The 17734-nt window shown below is 38.2% G+C and overlaps 2 protein-coding genes across 3 annotated transcripts; one reads left to right on the forward strand and one right to left on the reverse strand.

Moving 5' to 3' along the window:
- Positions 1-1790: 1790 nt before the first annotated feature.
- Positions 1791-5628, reverse strand: LOC311288599 (uncharacterized protein). Its single transcript, XM_084406097.1, has 3 exons — positions 4802-5628; positions 4510-4716; positions 1791-3526 (listed from the first exon to the last, which is right to left on the reverse strand). The coding sequence occupies exons 1-3, from the start codon at positions 4860-4862 to the stop codon at positions 2286-2288; spliced, it is 1509 nt and encodes a 502-aa protein (XP_084262223.1). The 5' UTR covers positions 4863-5628; the 3' UTR covers positions 1791-2285.
- Positions 5629-5678: 50 nt separating this feature from the next.
- puf60b (poly-U binding splicing factor b) lies at positions 5679-16539 on the forward strand. Of its 2 annotated transcripts, XM_084406095.1 has the most exons (12): positions 5679-6080; positions 7049-7132; positions 7322-7417; positions 8905-8994; positions 9962-10012; positions 11240-11401; positions 12215-12307; positions 13163-13376; positions 13776-13966; positions 14167-14284; positions 14798-15063; positions 15804-16539. In XM_084406095.1, the coding sequence occupies exons 3-12, from the start codon at positions 7337-7339 to the stop codon at positions 16101-16103; spliced, it is 1566 nt and encodes a 521-aa protein (XP_084262221.1). In that variant the 5' UTR covers positions 5679-6080; positions 7049-7132; positions 7322-7336; the 3' UTR covers positions 16104-16539. The 2 variants fall into 2 exon arrangements, with proteins under 2 accessions (XP_084262221.1, XP_084262222.1); XM_084406096.1 differs by lacking the exon at positions 9962-10012 and having other exon boundaries at positions 5983-6080.
- The last annotated feature ends 1195 nt before the right edge of the window (positions 16540-17734 follow it).

The following is a 17734-nucleotide window of genomic DNA, read 5'->3' on the forward strand; positions in this document are numbered from 1 at the left end:
TGATCTTGAAATGTAAAACAGCTCATCTACAAGTATAGTGGCATAGACAGGCTCATTATTTTCAGTGCTGTTTTATCATACTCTTAAAAATAAAGGTTTAATGTAGGAATCTATAATTCCATTGCACAAAAGAGTCCATTAAAAAAAGTCCTTTAGATTATTAAACTAAGAAAAAAAAACATATTTTAAGAACTGTTCACTGAAAGGTTCTTTGGGGAAGCCAAAATGGTTCTTCTGTGGTGTCACTGCGAAAACCCCCTTTTGAAACCTGTTATTTTAAAGAGTACCTTGTGCAAAGCTGCTGCTGCTCAGTTTTATGTGGTTATTTATGGGAAGCACCCATTGAAATGTCATGAATGAAGAATACCTTCTGATGCCAATTGACCATCAATTGGCAAAGAAGTGTGTTCTGTTGTTATTTTCTTACATGGATTTATTGAACATGTATCCATAAAGTCAAAGGATCTGCTGTATTTCCTGCTAATTTTCTTAATAATATTTTTACACTGCCGTTCAAAAGTTTTGGATCAGTAATATTTTTTATGTTTTTAAAAGAAGTCTAGGCTGCATTTATTTGATTAAAATACAACAACAACAACAAACAACAGTAATATTGTTGAATATTATGTCAATTTAAAATAACTGTTTTCTATTTTAATATATTTTAAAATGTAATTTATTCCTGTGATCAAAGCTGAATTTTCAGCATCATTACTCATAAACATTTTTGTAAAAAAAAAAAAAAAAAAATCCTACTGACTCCAAACTTTTGAACGGTAGTGTTTAATGTTACAAGAGCTTTCTATTTCAGATAAATGCTGTTCTTTTGAACTTTCTATTCATCAAAGAATCCTGACTCCAAAGACAAAAACTTTTGACTGGTATGAGACGAATACTGTTATTAGTGTTATAAATAATGCTGCTCTGTCATATTTTTGTTTTTCCCTTAATATTTGAGGCCTAAGATTGTCATGTGGTATGTATTAGTATACCCAGCCTTCAATGAGATGCACTTCCTTGTAGGCCTCTTTGGTAAGAAAGTGTTGTAAGAAGAAATAGGCTCTCAGCTTGTATACGTGAAGGAATTTCAAGGTTACAGGATGAGCTATTGTATTGAAAAACAAGATGGGATGCAGAGAGCTGGAGTTTAAACATAGAACATTGTCTCAGTGGTCATCTCTCTTCCCACGGCCGTGCATTCTAGACTAAAGGGACAGAGTATTTGACGGAACTGAGAAATAAAGAAATAATCTAACAATTGTCTTTCACTTTTATAAAGGAGAGAGAATTTATTTGTGTAAAGGTTTGTGATAATTGTTCTATAATACATGTAAAAAATAAAGGTCTTTACATTGTACTCAAAATAGTTTTTCAGTATGATTTAATTATACGATAAGAAAATGTATTATAATCAAATAAATAGAAATCATTCATGTATATTAAATGCAAATACTTCACTGCTATCACAATACAAACTAGTCCCCTACCTGTATGAAAACCCTGAAAATCCATAAGCAATTTCTCTTGAAAGAAAGGTCAGACAGACAAGTTCTTTCTGAATAACCCTTGAATAATGAATAAGATATATGATATTCATATTCCAGAACATAACCCCCAAAACGTCCTTGAGTGGATAGTTTAAGACACAAGCAAGAATAAAATCATCAGTTATTTGAATTTACAACCAACAGAGTAATAGCCTACAGCAATCAGCATGTTAAAACTTCACCACTGTGACCGATGTGATTTCAACACTCAATAATATAATAATATAAACTCAGCGAAAAAAAGAACCACCATCTCAATTTTAACTGCTTTTTCCCCCCAGCAAATTTCCTAATGTGTATATATTTGTATGAACATAAAAATTACACATACACATTACACGTGGTTTTGCACTGGAAGGACGATCAGCTATTCTTGCTGTTTCCTTGTAGCATTTTCTTAGGCGTCTGACATTACATACACTGCCATGTCCATATCTGCAGTCCTCATGCCTCCCTGCAGCAGGACTATGGCACATTCACACAGGTGCATCTTTCTCCTGGTGTTTTTCAGAGTCAGTAGAAAGGTCTCTTCAGTGTCCTAAGATATTGTCACAGTGTCCTTATTGTCCACCGCCTGTAAACTGTTAGTGTCTTAAGCACTGTTCCACAGGTGCATGTGCAATAATTGTTCATGCTTAATTAAAGAAGCATGAAAAACCCTTTTTCAATAAATATCTGTAAAGCTTATTAGGATTTTACAAAATTATCATGAATGATGTTTCATTTTTCAGGATTTCTTTATTTATGGTTCACTCTCTGGTGTGTTAGCAGGCTTCTCTTGTCTTTAAAGGTCTTCCCACACTCCGGGCAGAGGAACGGCCTTTCTCCCGTGTGAGTGCGCTCGTGCACTTTGACTTGCGACGTCTGTTTGAAGCCTGTGCCGCAGATGGAGCAGGTATAAGGCTTCTCTCCCGTATGTACTCTCTGATGTATCCTAAGCTCCGCAGCCCTGCGGAAGCTCTTTCCACACTCAGAGCAAGGATGAGGTCGTGCTTCACTGTGAGTGTTCACGTGCATTTTCAGCTCATATGAACGGCGGAAGCACTTTCCACATTCAGCGCAAGAATAGGGCTTCTCATCCGAGTGAGCGCGCTGGTGACTCCTCAGTAAATACATATGAGTGAAGGCCTTTCCACAATCAGTACAGTGATAATGCTTCTCTCCTTTGTGACATTGCTGGTGCTCTTTAAGTTGACAGAGCACACTGAAAGCTTCACTACAGATGCCGCAACTAAACTGTTTCTTTTCTGACTCAGGGGGCTGGTGCTCTTTTAGTCTCCTGCTGTCAGTGAATGTTTTTCTGCACACAGTGCATGAATAAGGCTTTTCTCCTGTGTGAATGCGCTTGTGTGCGATCAAATTGGCATGTCCCTTGAAGCGCTTCTCGCACACGGGGCACGCGTAAGGCCTTTCTCCTGAATGAACGCGCCTGTGAACTTTAAGTCCGCCCAGCTGGCAGAACGTCTTCCCGCACTCTTTGCACTCGTAAGGTTTTTCACCAGTGTGAGTTCTTAAGTGAACTCGTAATGCACCGGATGTAGTAAAGGCCTTCCAGCATTGTGAGCACAGGTACGGCTTCTCTCCCGTATGAATCCTTTGGTGAATTCGTAGATCTATAAGTTGCTGGAAACCCTTGTTACAATCAGGGCAGTGATACCGTTTTTCACCTTTATGAAGTCTGCGGTGATTAGAAAAGGACCCCGACTGAGCAAAGCTCTTGCCACATTCAGAACAGTGGTAGGGTTTTTCTCCTGAATGAACACGCAGATGCACTTTAAGTTCAGAAGATGTGATGAACCTCTTGCCACATTCAGTGCAACCATGAGGCCTCTCTCCTGAATGAACTAGTTTATGTCTTTTAAAGTGAACTGATGTTTTGAAGTTTCGTCCGCATTTAAAGCAATGGTGAATTGCTCTGTTAGAGCGGACTCCTGTTTTTGTGCTCTTTCTTGAGCAACTCCTTTTTCTTTTACCAGTTTCTAATAAGAAAAAAGACAATGGGCATGTAGCATGCAGTGAGTTTAACATGAACAATAGAACATCTTACTACTCATTTCAAATAGAATTACATTTGCTGACAACAAATCACTTCAAATAAGGCAGCCCGTTGTCTTTTGAAATTAACCAGTATTCAAAAGTATGGGGTCAGTAATGTTTTTTTATTTTTATTTTTATTATTATAATTATTACTTTTATTTAGCAAGGACACAATAAATTGACCAAAAGTGATAGTAAAGTAAAAAAAATATATATATTTTTCGAATAAATGCTTTTGAACCCTCTAACAATAAATCAGTGATGAAACTGTTGAATTGGTACTGTAGGCTATATTGATAACACTTCAAGTTAGTGGTTCTCAAATGGTTTTGCTTCAGGATCAAGATATTTATCCCACAAAAAAAAAACTTTTTTACAATGTATTAATATTAACAATAAAATAAATTGAATTAAAAATACAATTACAAAAATTATTACCATGACTACAGCTGAACAGGATTTTTTCACACAACAATTTTTTGTTAAACATCAGCAGAAGAGTGATTTACCAGCCCAATGGGCTAAATTTTACTTTAGTATTAGTCGTATCTCGTATTAGTAATGTGAAATATGAGTTTCCACCAAAATAACATACAGTTTGGTTGGACACACAAACCTTGATTTCAACAAGAAAAAATATTGTCCTGCTGTCTGTGATTGTAACAGACAATTGCTCATTCTTAAATGGATTTCAGGCAGTCATGGCATAGCTTATGCTTACAACTTCAAGTGAAGTAATATCCTGTTAATTATTACTACTATATAATCTCTTAAAGAGTACAGTCCACATCCCTCTAGTCTAAAGCAAATTCACTGCACAGATTTATTGTGGCAAGTTGTGGAAGAGCCCAACCTAAATGGGATTTTATTCATGGCGGTGGCTTCTGTAAAATGTGAGCACAGATTTGTTGTTTGGCCGTTTTACCTTGCTTTGGGACTCCAGCCTCTTCCCTATCTGTGAGCATGGTTCTTGAATCCTGGAGGAGTGAATCCGGGTTGGCTGGACACATGCCAGAGGCTTCCTCATCCTTAACATCAGCATCTTTTTTTAACTCCACACAAATGCCAAACACACTGGGTTGACCACAAGGAGGTGGGCTTGGATCTGGCTTCTCTTCACTCACCTTAATCACTAGATGTAATTAGATACAAAAACATATTACATATACATAACAATGATGACGTGATTTCTTAACTATCGGGACAGGCTTACTCACAGTGCTCTTGGTGTCCAGATGGGTTCGTTAGTATCTCTATTGCCGCCAGAAGAACATCCATGCCTTGTATTACTTTCGGTCCGTCAAATAGTTAAATGCATTAATCTTTTCTGAAGCAGGTGCATATGCTCCAATGGACCGCATAGATTCTTAAAAAGTTTCTAACAGTAAGTTAACATATTAATCACCGTTACAGTAACGTTATTGACACAAGCTCCGGAATTACAGGTGAAACTTTTGCTGCCCAGAGAGTGCAGTAGCCTACCTAACGTTACAGCATGACAGTGATGATCACTTCAGCGCTGCTTCAGTCGCCGCACATCGACTACTACACTTAAGTTCAATACTCATTTATGGCGTTAAACACAAGATCGAACAGACACGAAGTACACAAAGATCGAGGACCGTCTTGAAGGTGTAAATGTTTTTTTTAATTTACTTCCTACTTCCGCATTAAGGGTAATGTCTCTGCGGATTCTCGTAAACCTGCTGGTTTACAGTTGTAGTCAGTGGTGCGTTTCTCCCACCGTTAGCCGACTGTAATTGTCTCAAGTTCCGTTGATCTTTGTAGGTCACAACTTGCGAACATAGTTGCTTTTGGAAAACGCACACCAGTTAAGATCAGACAGAGCATTTCTGCCAGGTTTTCTACTAAAAGTTATAGGACATTTTACGATATTATTCAAGTTAAATAAATATTAGTATAAAAAAAAAGAAAAAAGGTGTGATGCCTATCAGTATCAGTCAGATGAGACGCTACAGCAGTGTTTCCTAAATGGATCAACGACACTTACAATGCAATGCCTCTAAATTCGTTCCCATTTTGTGCCCAGGGGGCGGCAGTATACTTAAATGAGAAAACGATTGCTGTTGCAGCAGAGAAGAAGACGTTTGTTTGAAATCCTCCACGATTTTTACAAAACTAGAAAGGCCGCTGCTGGTTTGAGATTTTTAATCGCCTGCAGGAGGCGTGTCTTGGCTCAAATACACTAGGCTTGGCTTGTACGAACGTCACATTTTCCACATAAATAAGCAAAAAAACAAACAAACATAAAACTGGTTTTCAAAGGTGACAAGCTTAACAATACATTCATAAAATGTGAGAATATTCGCCATGAGCCATCAGTCCATTTGCTACTACCGGTCTCGATCACGTGATCAGCAGCAGCCTTGGCGCTACCGGAAGCCGCGCGGACCGCTCTAGGTTCTGCCGTGTTTCTGTGGGGCTGCAAGCGTCTTCAATGTGGATCACTACATGGCGGTAACGCGGAACACTGCGGTAATGATGATTACCTAACGTGTTTACCTAAATATAAAAATAGTTTTAACATCTCCGTGGTTATAGTTAGCACAGGTGAAATTAGTCGCAATAAGCTTCTTACTGTTTCAATATATCTCAAGTCGTGTGTACACGAGGCCTGCATGAAGGCTCGTTAGCCTCTGTTCATTGCTAACTAGGCTAGCAGCAAATTGCTATGGCGCTTATTTCAGAATTCTCTAGTATTTACCATATATTACAAAGCGGCTACCGTTTGTTTAAGACGCATATATATTAATCCTGCTCCGCTTGATTAAATCACTGTATCTAAAAGCTGTAAGTCAGCTAGGATGTTTGCTGCTGTAATTTACCAGCACAAGCGCGCCACTGCCGTGTCTTCAACCTCTCTTTGTTGATATATAGCCAGTCTGAAGGTGCTAAAACTCTCAGTTCACTTTAGTGATGATTGTGTGTTTACGTTAAGCCAGAAAGACCACCAAAACCAAACGCAAATGAAGGTTTCTATGAGTGGTCCAGTTTTGTAATGTTTCTTATAAGGTTTTTATGGGAACATTGTTTTCAGTACGAATAATACTGGCTCGTGAATCAGTTTTATGTTAGATTCTTACCAGTTTGCATCTTGCAGAAGAAATGATCTAGTAGTAAGTTTGATTGAGCATGAAGAAAGTGCATTGTGTTAGCATGTTTCTGTCAGGAAAGACAATATACTGTATTATAATGACTACTAGCAGTTTCTTAAAGGGATAGTTCCCCCACAATAAAATTTGTTTAATGTTGCTGCTAACTGTTTGACAGACTTTCTCCTGTGGAACACAAAAGGAGATGAATTGAAAAAGTAATTGGTAATTGAGGCCTTAACCTTTTGTTTTCCATGGAAGAAAGTAAGACAGCTATCCCTTTAATAGCTTCATCTCATTGCACTTGAACAGTGATTTAAATCATGCTATATGCGTTTCCATGAACCACAGATCATTGTTAAATTGTGAGTGCCTTGCCAGCAACTCTACACGGGCTTCCCGATCCTGGTTGGCACAGTACGGTTCGCCTCATAGGTAAGCTGCAGAATTGGTCTAATTGTATAACTTTAATACCTTTGGTTTCTTTCTTTATTTGTCTGTTTTGAGATTGAAGAAGTCATAAGTTAACACATGCAGATGCTAAGTAGACTCACTATCTAGTCTCAATACAACTTGAATATGTTCCTTTTTATTCTTATTTTATTCTTATATGTCCATTCTCAGTGAGGCAAAGGTCTGATGATGGAGAATGGACAAGGCACAGGTGCAAAGCTTGGATTACCGCCTCTTACTCCGGAGCAGCAGGAGGCGCTACAGAAGGTAATAATAGTTCTCTATTGTTTTACTTTTTTTTTCTTTTCTTTTTTTACTTTTTATCTTTGTTGGAGACAAGAGGGGGGAGGGGGTCAGTACAGGTCATGGGCCAAACTCCAACCTGCATCACCTGCTCCAATGTGTCAAGAGCTTGCGTACTACTGCTGTGCCACAGCTCCATCTAATAATAGATTCATAATTAAGAGTCAAGGCCACAGGATGCTTCTGCATAAGTTGGATTGGAGCTTTTTTCATTTTAAAGGTTGGTACAAATTTTTTGTAGGATTCCTTTTTACCAAACTTGACCACTGTTAATCAGCAACTAATTCTGTTCGACCTTTGCGTTGAAAGAATTCTCTGCAAACAAGCATGTGCAGTGCACCATTATGGTGAATTGTCAGTGGCTACGTTTACATGCAACCAAATAATTCATTAGTAATTGGATTGAAGGCTCAATCCGACAGAAAAGCCTTCAAGTAAACACCTTATCGATCCGATTGAGCTAATTACATTCGATCAGATTGAAAGGGGTGGTTTATTCCTTTTCTAATCTGATCGAGAGGACATGTAAACACTTGATCGGATTGAAAACCGAAACTGAAAGGACTGCGCACGTGCAATGACGTTGAAATGGCAAAATTACATGTAACACACTGAATGAGCTGTTCTTCCTGTTGAATAAAGTGTCATATAAATGAGATTCCTGTCATTCTAAAATTCTCCTTTCCCTCAGCGACTGTGAAGTGGAGCAGGACAACGTCCCACCAGTCCTTTTTTCGGATTCTCATCCACAGACAACTGTTTTTGGACATGGGAAGGGGCATTTTTACTGTGTGATAAATATAAGCAGGACAGCAAAATGGTTAATATGCTCATTGTCTCCAAATTATGACCAGAAAAGGATAAATATTAAGTCTGCTGTTTAAAACAAAGAACCAATCTAGGAGAATGGTTATTAAGGGGCAAACGGCAGGAAACTCTGTGTAAGTCCAAAAATCTATCCCGATTTGAAGCTCGTGACATATAAACGCGCACATCAACCCGATCACGTTTAGCGTTCATGTAAACACTACATTCAGATTCATCAATCGGAATGAATTCAGTCTGATTGAAACAAAAGTTGTGCATGTAAACGTAGCCATTGTAGTAATAAGCACACAAATATGTAGCACATATGGGAAAAATTGTGCATTTGGAATGATATAGTAAATAGCCACTCTTAAAGAGATAGTTCACCCAAAGCTGAAAATTAGCCCATGATTTACTCACCCTGATTTACCCTAGCCCATGCGAGCCATTAACTCACATTATAAAGCTTGGAAGAGCCAGGACATTTTTTAATATAACTCCGATTGTATTCGTCTGAAAGAAGAATGTCAAATACACCTAGGATGACTTGATGCTGAGTAAATCATGGGGTAATTTTCATTTTGGGGTGAACTAACTTTTTAAACCTCACCAGCCTCCTTGCTTAATTTGTGTTCTCTTTTTAGGCTAAGAAGTATGCAATGGAACAGAGCATCAAGAGTGTTTTAGTGAAACAGACCATCGCCCACCAGCAGCAGCAGCTCACTAACTTACAGGTGAGCTGATACGATGATCTGAATATGTAGAATGCTTTAAATGTATTAAATGTTGCTTTCTTGTCTGAGAAAATTTACAGAATTGATGCATCTGATTTTGTCAAACCAGTAGTGTAACTAAAACCACATGGTGTACTCACTGGCATGTCATGTAAAGGGTTCATTGTCTTCTCAGCATTATAAATCCTGCAGAAGTCTGCAAAAAGGAATTAATATTTCATACTTGCGTCTTATAAAATATTGGGTGCTATTTTATTTATACATTAGGATTCATGAATAATCATGACATTTTAAATGATCACTCTTTTTAAACGACATGATATCTGTAAGAACAACTCCTGTAAGCTGTGTGAAATTGATAATGGCAAGTTTTTGACCTTCAGGAAGTCCCTTCAGTTTTTCCCACACATCACACGTTTTGTGAATGCTCTTCTTTTTTTTTTGTCTGATTAGCCTCAGGATTAGACTGAAACACTCCACTGGAACTCATCATGCATAATTTGTTTGAGGTCTGGTATTTCTGGGACTCATACTTGTTACTACCACACCTAGATTAAGTGTTTCTGTTTAAATGTATCTATGAATCAAGAAATTGGACATGCACTGCACTTCCAAAGCAGACGTCATGATGACTGAAAAGTCAACAACAGATTGAGTTATCCAAAGGATACTTACACTCAGCTATACTTAGCCTATGCTCAGTTTATTTCTTGGAAAATCTGAGCAGCCTACTTGTTGCCTTTGTTGAAAGCAATGCCTGTTAGTGTCTCTGTTGCTTTAACTGTGAAATGTTTCAGGTTTCAGTCAAATTTAAGTGGTGATTTAAAGAGGTGGGCAGGGTTTAAAGTTGAGTTCGGAGGCATTGACCACCAGTCAGAGAGACTGTCTGGAATACTATGTCTGTCTTCAAAGGATAAAAGAGATATCTAACCTTTTTCAGCACTTTTCCATCTTTACTGTGTTTCAGATGGCAGCAGTGACAATGGGCTTTGGAGATCCTCTCTCATCTTTACAATCGGTCAATAGATTAATTAACTATTATTTACTTTCTGTACGCATTTTGGAATAATGACCGTTACCCTTCTTTAACCGGCATTGGGCTGATACACTAGACATTGCAGCAGCATATTTAAAAAGCAGACTTGGCTTTGTGGTGAATGAAATGTTTGTTTTTGGTCACCCATTTCATTAAGCAGGATGCAAGATGACACAACATGAACTACCTCCATAAACTGACTACTGTTTCAGTGTTAAAGAATGCCATGGGAGCTGTTTTAAATAACAGGAACAGGATATTGTAGGTCATTATAGAGTGTTTTAATATGACAATTACACAGGACACTTCTAATTTACTGACAATCCTTCCCATATTTGCCATCCTGAATCACTGCATGGCCACCTGTGTGTGTGCACCCTCATTTAACTGGTCATTGATTGAAGTTTATTTCTCAACCTGAAGCTCCATTTTTGTCACAAGAAATCTTATGGGGATTGTGTGTTGTGAATGGTGTGGATGATCCATTTCTCCTTTGTGAATATGCTGTGGCATATAATTGTCATCTTTGTCTGCTGAAAAAGAGGGATAGCGGTCACTACGACAATCCAAATTGAATCTGCCTAAACTTTGAGCCTTGTGTGTAATCGTATACTTTCGTCATGTGACTGACATACAATTTAAAACTTGAATGATAAATGATTAAAGAATGATAAATGTGTTTGGTGTAAAAAAAGAAAAAAGAAATAGATAGATTTATGCTGATTCTCCCTCAACAGTGATCTGATATGTAAGTCCAAAAGCTCACCTCATGAAAAGAGAACTGATTTCACATCAGCTCATTATGCAGGGTATTTAGTTGTGCTAAGGGGTTACTTTGAAATGTTAACTATTTAGGCTATCAGTATTCTTGGATAGAATTCAGGTTAGTTTTAACGCTACATGTTTTAGTCTGCAAGCACACACGCTAATTTAGGAACGTGCAAGCAGCACTCTCGAAATGGTAAGAAGGGGCTGTGCCACATGTTCCTAATTCACGATGCTGTGCTTGTCGTTAATGGTAAGTGATGTAAGTAATGAGTAAGCATAGAGGACCAAAGGAAGTGGAAACTAGCACTAAAACAGAAGCTAAAAAAATCTTTAATCCCTTGCTATATTTGATCTCATTGTTTTTGGTGCTTTGTTTTTCCCCTGTTTTTTATTCAGTAGCCAATATTCTCTCCTGTTGTCTCTTCCTTTCATGACCACCAGGTGGCAGCACAGAGGCAGAGAGCTCTGGCCATCATGTGTCGTGTGTATGTGGGCTCCATTTATTACGAGCTGGGGGAGGATACCATCCGGCAGGCCTTCGCCCCCTTTGGTCCCATTAAGAGCATTGATATGTCCTGGGACTCTGTCACCATGAAACACAAGGTATGCTTTTAGAGTCTAGAACATTTCTGAGTTGTATTTTTTCCAAAATCTCCAGAATTAAATAATACATTTGCAAATAGACAATGTAGAATATATGTAGTAGTGCTACAAATTATATGAATGTGTTCAGTGTGGGTCAAGACTTTGGAAACATTACTATTTTTTGTTTTTGAAAAGTCTTTCTGAGCAAAAAAGTCAAGCCTGTATTTATTTGATCAGATACAGAAAAAAACTATTATTGTGAATTATTATTATTATTATTATTATTACAATTTAAAATAAGTGTTTGAATATTTGAATATACTTTAAAATATAATTTATTTCTGTGATGCAAAGCTATTTTTTTTTTTTTAGCCATTACTCCAGTCTTCAATTACATGATCCTTCAGAAATCATTCTAATATGCTGATGTTGCTCTAGAAACATTACCTATTGCTATTAATGTATTCCACAAATAATATTTTTGTGGAAACCGTGATACATTTTTGCAGGATTCTTTGATAAAGAGTTAAAAAGAACTTTTGTAACATTATAAATGTCTTTACTGTTATTTTCTGATCAATTCAATGCATCCTTTCAGAATAGAAGTATTTCTTTCAAAAACAATTACTGACCCCAAACTTTTGAATTGAATAAAAGCAAAATGTATTACATTTTTTATGAGATATTTTTTTTTATTTCTGTGAGTATGGTGAATATGACCCATACAAACTTTAGTGAAATTCACCCTACCGTGAATCCATGAATCTACCGTGAATCTACCGAAAGGCAGGAATCATGTAAACATTGTACACATTGGAAATTCTGTCACAGGGCTTTGCCTTTGTTGAGTATGAAGTTCCTGAAGCAGCTCAGCTGGCCTTGGAGCAGATGAACTCAGTCATGCTGGGTGGGAGGAACATTAAGGTGGGTTCCAAACAGGACAATCAATCTAAAACTCCTGTTTAAACAGCTCTCTGACAGTGAGCTATTTTTTTTCTGATTTGTTGCTTTTGTGTTTGCAAGATGCAGAGAAACTGTCATTAGACTTACTTTAGCCCTGCCAGTACCTGTTGTGTGTGTGTGGTTGTGCACTACTTAGGTGCTCTCCTCTTCATGTGTGTTTCTGTCCTCTAACCTGAATGTGAGCGTATGCGATGTCATGCTTCCATACTGTCATACTGTTTGTTTTCGGAGCTCATTTTCTCTAGGAGCTGCAGAAAGAATTGTTCGTTTGAGGCAGGCTCTTCTCTGTCTGGGATGTGCTGATGATGGGCTGCGCCTGGCTGGTGTTTGCTTGGCCGCCCCAACTGCAGTACAGATGCCACCAAATAAAAAACTGTTTTTTAACAATCACAGACACATATTAGTGATCAAACATTAATCAACCATTTATTGTTCTTTAACACATCTATGATCTCATAGTGACTAGACAAGAATTAGCTATTGTTAAAGTGCTATCCTATTTCTTTGCCTTTGTAAAAAAAAAGATTTTAAGCTTGCAAACCAACAGATATAAAGGTTATCACAGAATGTATTTTCCACACACTCTTGTATGTAAATCTCTAGCATAGTGAAAATGTCTTCTGATAACTTAAATAGTATGAGGGCTGAGCTACATTAAAGTTTATCTTATACTGTACTTAAGTTCTTTTTTAGACTGGTAGTGCAGTTTTTCCCGTTCTTCCCTTTCTCAACCACGTGCATTAACATACACACGCACACACTCATTCCTTTATACACTTTCACTTAGTGGCCCATGTGCTGGTATGTGTACTGTAGGTGGGGCGGCCAAGTAACATTGGACAGGCGCAGCCTATCATTGACCAACTGGCAGAGGAGGCACGTGCCTTCAACCGAATCTATGTTGCCTCTATCCACCCTGATCTATCTGACGAGGACATCAAGAGCGTCTTTGAGGCCTTCGGAAAGATTAAAAGTTGCATGCTGGTGCGGGAACCCACCACGGGAAAGCACAAGGGCTACGGATTTATTGGTGAGCTGCTCTAGTAAGCATTGTAAACACTGTGTGGAGATTGAGTCATCGCTGTATGTTGTACTGCTGTACAACTGTGAATTTAAATTCCACAGTGTTCCAGCATCATGCTTATGAAATGTCTTTCCAGATCCAGATATTTCCAGTGAAGTTCACTGAGTTGTGCCATGCTCTTTACCTAGAGATGGCAAGTTAAAATGTGAATGGTTACAAAACACTTATGTATGTACAGATTTAGAGACATTAGAAAGATGCTAGCAGCGTTTTCCTTTTAATTACAAGTACATCAACTAAAGGAAAATAGTGCAAGAAAGAACAGAATGTGTTGACAGATTCAAGAAATGTATGAAAACAAAAGCCTAAATTGAGGAACTGGTCTGTCCATTTCATCATGGGTAGAATACGATAAGCCTCAGTCATCGCTGGATGCCGTCTCATCTATGAACCTGTTTGACCTTGGAGGTCAGTACCTAAGAGTGGGGAAGGCTGTTACCCCTCCCATGCCTCTCTTGACACCTATGACCCCTGGAGGTCTGCCCCCTGCTGCAGCTGTGGCGGCTGCTGCTGCCACCGCCAAGATCACTGCCCAGGTGAGAATTAAATAAGGGTAACGCTTATTTTGGACATTTGATAGATTTCAGAATGATATGCTCATGCATTTACAGCTGCACGTGGTTAAACATTTTGAACAATCTCTTGTGTATGTTGTTACTGTGTCTATTTGCTCACCAAACTAGATCAGACTGAAATCAGGGATTTCATATTTGTTATTGTTTTAATGCATTTACAGGAGGCTGTTGCTGGAGCAACAGTGCTGGGTTCTCTTGCTTCACCAGCACACATTCTCAGTCAGCAAATGGGACTTCCACAGGCTGTACTGGCTGCCCAGGCCCCAGGCATCATCACAGGTCTGAAAAAGTCAATGCACAGTGATCTTTGACTACTTTTATTGGCCTAATGCAGTTTAAATTGAATTCGTAACCCCCCTGATGGCCTGTTCACACCTAGATGAATGTTTGGTGCAATAAACATTTTTATATCTTCAGACCAATATTCGCATGTCGCCAATGCAACATTTTGAGATGTTTGAGTGTTCTCTTTATATGAGAATATTAAGAAAAATGCTGGCCAATAATATTCCTGCTTTTAGTCGCATGCCCAGAGCTGCTGTTGCTGTTACATAAAACTACTACTTGGTGGCGCTGTGTTGGTGTGAGCAGGCATTGAATTGATACATATTCAAGGGGTACCATTACAGCATCTTATTAACAGCTTTCAACTTTCAGAATCATGAATTTATAGCTGGATGAAATTGTCACAAAAATGAAAGCTTATAAAGCATTTAAATCTGTACTAAAATTGTTCTCTGAAGAGAGAATTGAATCTTAACTGAATAATTCTCTTGTTAATCCATTCGATAGGTGTGACACCTGCTCGCCCCACTCTCCCTGTAGTCCCCCAGGTTGGTTTGGTCAACCCAGTACTAGCATCCCCACCAGTCACAACATCTGCTTCTGTGGGAACACCAACATCTACAGCTCAAACACATACAGAAGTCAAGAGAGAGGAAGACAACAGGCGGCCTGAAGAAGATCCGAGTGCGCCAGTTGGAAATGGACAGGACAGTGAACTGGAGCAGCTAAGTGTCAGTGCAAGTGGAGGAAAACAAACGGTCATACAGTCAAAGGTTAGACAGCATCACCTTGGTTGTACGTTAAAGAGATAGTTTATCCCAAAATTCTAATTCTGTCATTAATTACTCACCCTCATGTCGTTCCAAACCCATAAGACCTTCGTTCATCTTCGGAACACAAATTAAGATATTTTTTATTAAATCTGAGAGCTGGATCACTCCTCCATAGGCTTCTAAGACATTATAACTTGCTGGCCCATAAAATCTATTAAAGACATCGTTAATATAGTCCAAGTGAATACTTTTCTACAAACGAGAATACTTTTTGTGCGCATGGAAATGAATAGTGGAATAAAGTCGCTATAAAGTGTTTTTTTTTTTGCGCACAAAAAGTATTCTCGTCGCTTTATAAACTTAAGATTGAGCCACTGTAGTCACTTGGACTATATTAACGATGTCTTTAATACATTTTCTGGGCCAGCAAGTTTCATTCCCTTAGAAGCCTATGGAGGAGTGATCCAGCTCTCAGATTTAATCAAAAATATCTTAATTTGTGTTACGAAGATGAACGAAGGTCTTACGGGGTTGGAACAACATGAGGGTGAGTAATTACTGACAGAATTTTCATTTTTGGGTGAACTAACCCTTTAAGTTTGCATCATGCAAATTTTTGAGCACTACTTGGGAGGCATTGAATGAATAAATCAAAAGTTTATACAAGAAGCCAAGTTTAAAAAGTTAATCATATAAGTTTAATCCTTTTTTTTTTTCTATCTCTCTTTGCCCACATTCAGTCAACAGTTATGGTGCTACGCAACATGGTGGGCCCAGAGGACATTGACGATGACCTGGAAGGTGAAGTGATGGAGGAATGTGGGAAGTACGGTGCTGTTAATCGGGTTATCATATACCAGGAACGACAGGGTGAGGAGGACGATGCTGAGATAATAGTGAAGATCTTCGTGGAGTTCTCTGATGCTGATGAAATGAACAAGGCCATCCAAGCTCTCAACAACCGCTGGTTTGCAGGTCGCAAGGTTGTTGCCGAGTTGTACGATCAAGAGCGTTTTAATAACAGTGACCTCACTGCATAAGACTGTCCCGAAATGGCCACTGGCCCCGTTTCTTGGCACTCAAACTTACCCAGCTTTCCTCACTGCTGCTTGAGATCCGGGCCTCTTTGAAACTTGTAATTATTTTTTTATTGATGTTGATAGTAATAATATTATTGGAAAAATCCCAATGGTGGGATTTAGCTTAGGACAAAAAAACATGCTCCTCATACATTTACTTTGTGTCACCTACTGTGAAAGACTTGCATTTTTTTAACAGTCATTATGTGCAGGGTTTTGTTTTCTAAATTTGAAGAAAAGATACAATTTTCCCTATTACCACCCCCTTTTTCTTTCTTTTTTCTTTTTTTACACAAATGGCAACTTTTTCTCCACTGACATTGTGTTCAGATTCTAAACATTGTGTTGGTGACATTGGTTCTGGCTTTACCAAAACAATAAATTTGTCTAATATGCAGTGTTGTCCCGTCATTTATATGGATTGTTGGATCAGGACATAAATGTTTGGAGGATTTTTTTGGTGGTATAAATATAATTTATTCTGAAGCAATATTCTCATCAGTGTTGATGTAATAAAATTTAAAATGCTAAACAAAAGTTAAATGGCACCTATTATGCCCCTTTTCACAATATGTAAAGAAGTCTCTGATGTCCCTAGTGTGTATGTGAAGTTTTAGCTCAAAATACCCAACAGATCATTTGTTACAGCGTGTTTAAAATCTATTTTTTAAATTGTCACTTTTTGGGGCTGAGAAAAACGCGCCGTTTTAGTGTGTTTCCCTTTAAATGCAAATGAGCTGATGCTGCCGAACAGAAGGCGGAGCTTCACGAGCTCGCGCTCAGAGTCGGACAATAATGCCCCCAGGCACAGCCAGAGAATATGTGCTGTATGCAGATAGAACAAGAATAGTTTAGTTTAATTACGGTTATAATTCATGATGCTTATTCCCCTGGTTTCACAGACAGGGCTTAAGACTAGTCCTAGACTAAAATGTAAGTCTGAGCTGTTTCCACTGAAATAAACTTGCACTGACTGATCTTAAAAATATATCAGTGCCTTTTTAGTTTTAAGATGCACATCGGTAATGTTTTTTTCTAAGCATGTTTATAAAAATTACTTAAATGTCCTAATTGATCTATGGTCTAATCCTGGCTTAGTCTAAGCCCTGTCTGTGAAACCGGGCCATTGTAATTAAACCAGTAGTATCCAGTTGCAGCCCATCAGCGCCCACACACGTTTCATGGCACACATTTTAGGGCAGGGGGCGGAGTTATTAAAACATACCATGGCAAAGAAAGCACGGTGAGTTGTTAATTTATTTGTCTTCTGAACTAAATACCAATTATGTGCATGTATTTCACATTTTATTACTCCCGCGCTGTGTGGGAAGCTTACATTTGTTTTCATCCTTTATCCTTTTCAGAGTTTGTCGGACAGTTCAAAATTGGGCTACTTTTTAGATTTGGTGTTATAAATGGGCTTTGCGATGAAGCAACTTTATTATTGTTTTAATGGTAAGACTTTACAGTAAGGTTTCATTAGTTAACTGCTTTGGTTAACATGAACTAAGAATGAACTGCACGTCTACAGCATTTATTCATCTTTGTTCATTTCAACTTTTACTAATAGGCAAATCAAAGTCTGTAGGCCT

Source organism: Rutilus rutilus (genome assembly GCF_951802725.1).
Source record: "Rutilus rutilus genome assembly, chromosome: 3".
Taxonomy (NCBI): domain Eukaryota; kingdom Metazoa; phylum Chordata; class Actinopteri; order Cypriniformes; family Leuciscidae; genus Rutilus; species Rutilus rutilus.

Excerpts from the sequence above, each read along its gene's own strand:
- puf60b (XM_084406095.1), top strand. The coding sequence starts at position 7,337 with ATGATGGAGAATGGACAAGGCACAGGTGCAAAGCTTGGATTACCGCCT. Across the intron at positions 10,013-11,239 it reads CTCTCTCATCTTTACAATCG|GTGGCAGCACAGAGGCAGAG; the intron begins GTCAATAGATTA and ends CATGACCACCAG. Across the intron at positions 14,285-14,797 it reads GGCCCCAGGCATCATCACAG|GTGTGACACCTGCTCGCCCC; the intron begins GTCTGAAAAAGT and ends TCCATTCGATAG.
- LOC311288599 (XM_084406097.1), bottom strand. The coding sequence starts at position 4,862 with ATGGATGTTCTTCTGGCGGCAATAGAGATACTAACGAACCCATCTGGA. Across the intron at positions 4,717-4,801 it reads ATCTGGACACCAAGAGCACT|TGATTAAGGTGAGTGAAGAG; the intron begins GTGAGTAAGCCT and ends AATTACATCTAG. Across the intron at positions 3,527-4,509 it reads GGCTGGAGTCCCAAAGCAAG|AAACTGGTAAAAGAAAAAGG; the intron begins GTAAAACGGCCA and ends TTTTCTTATTAG.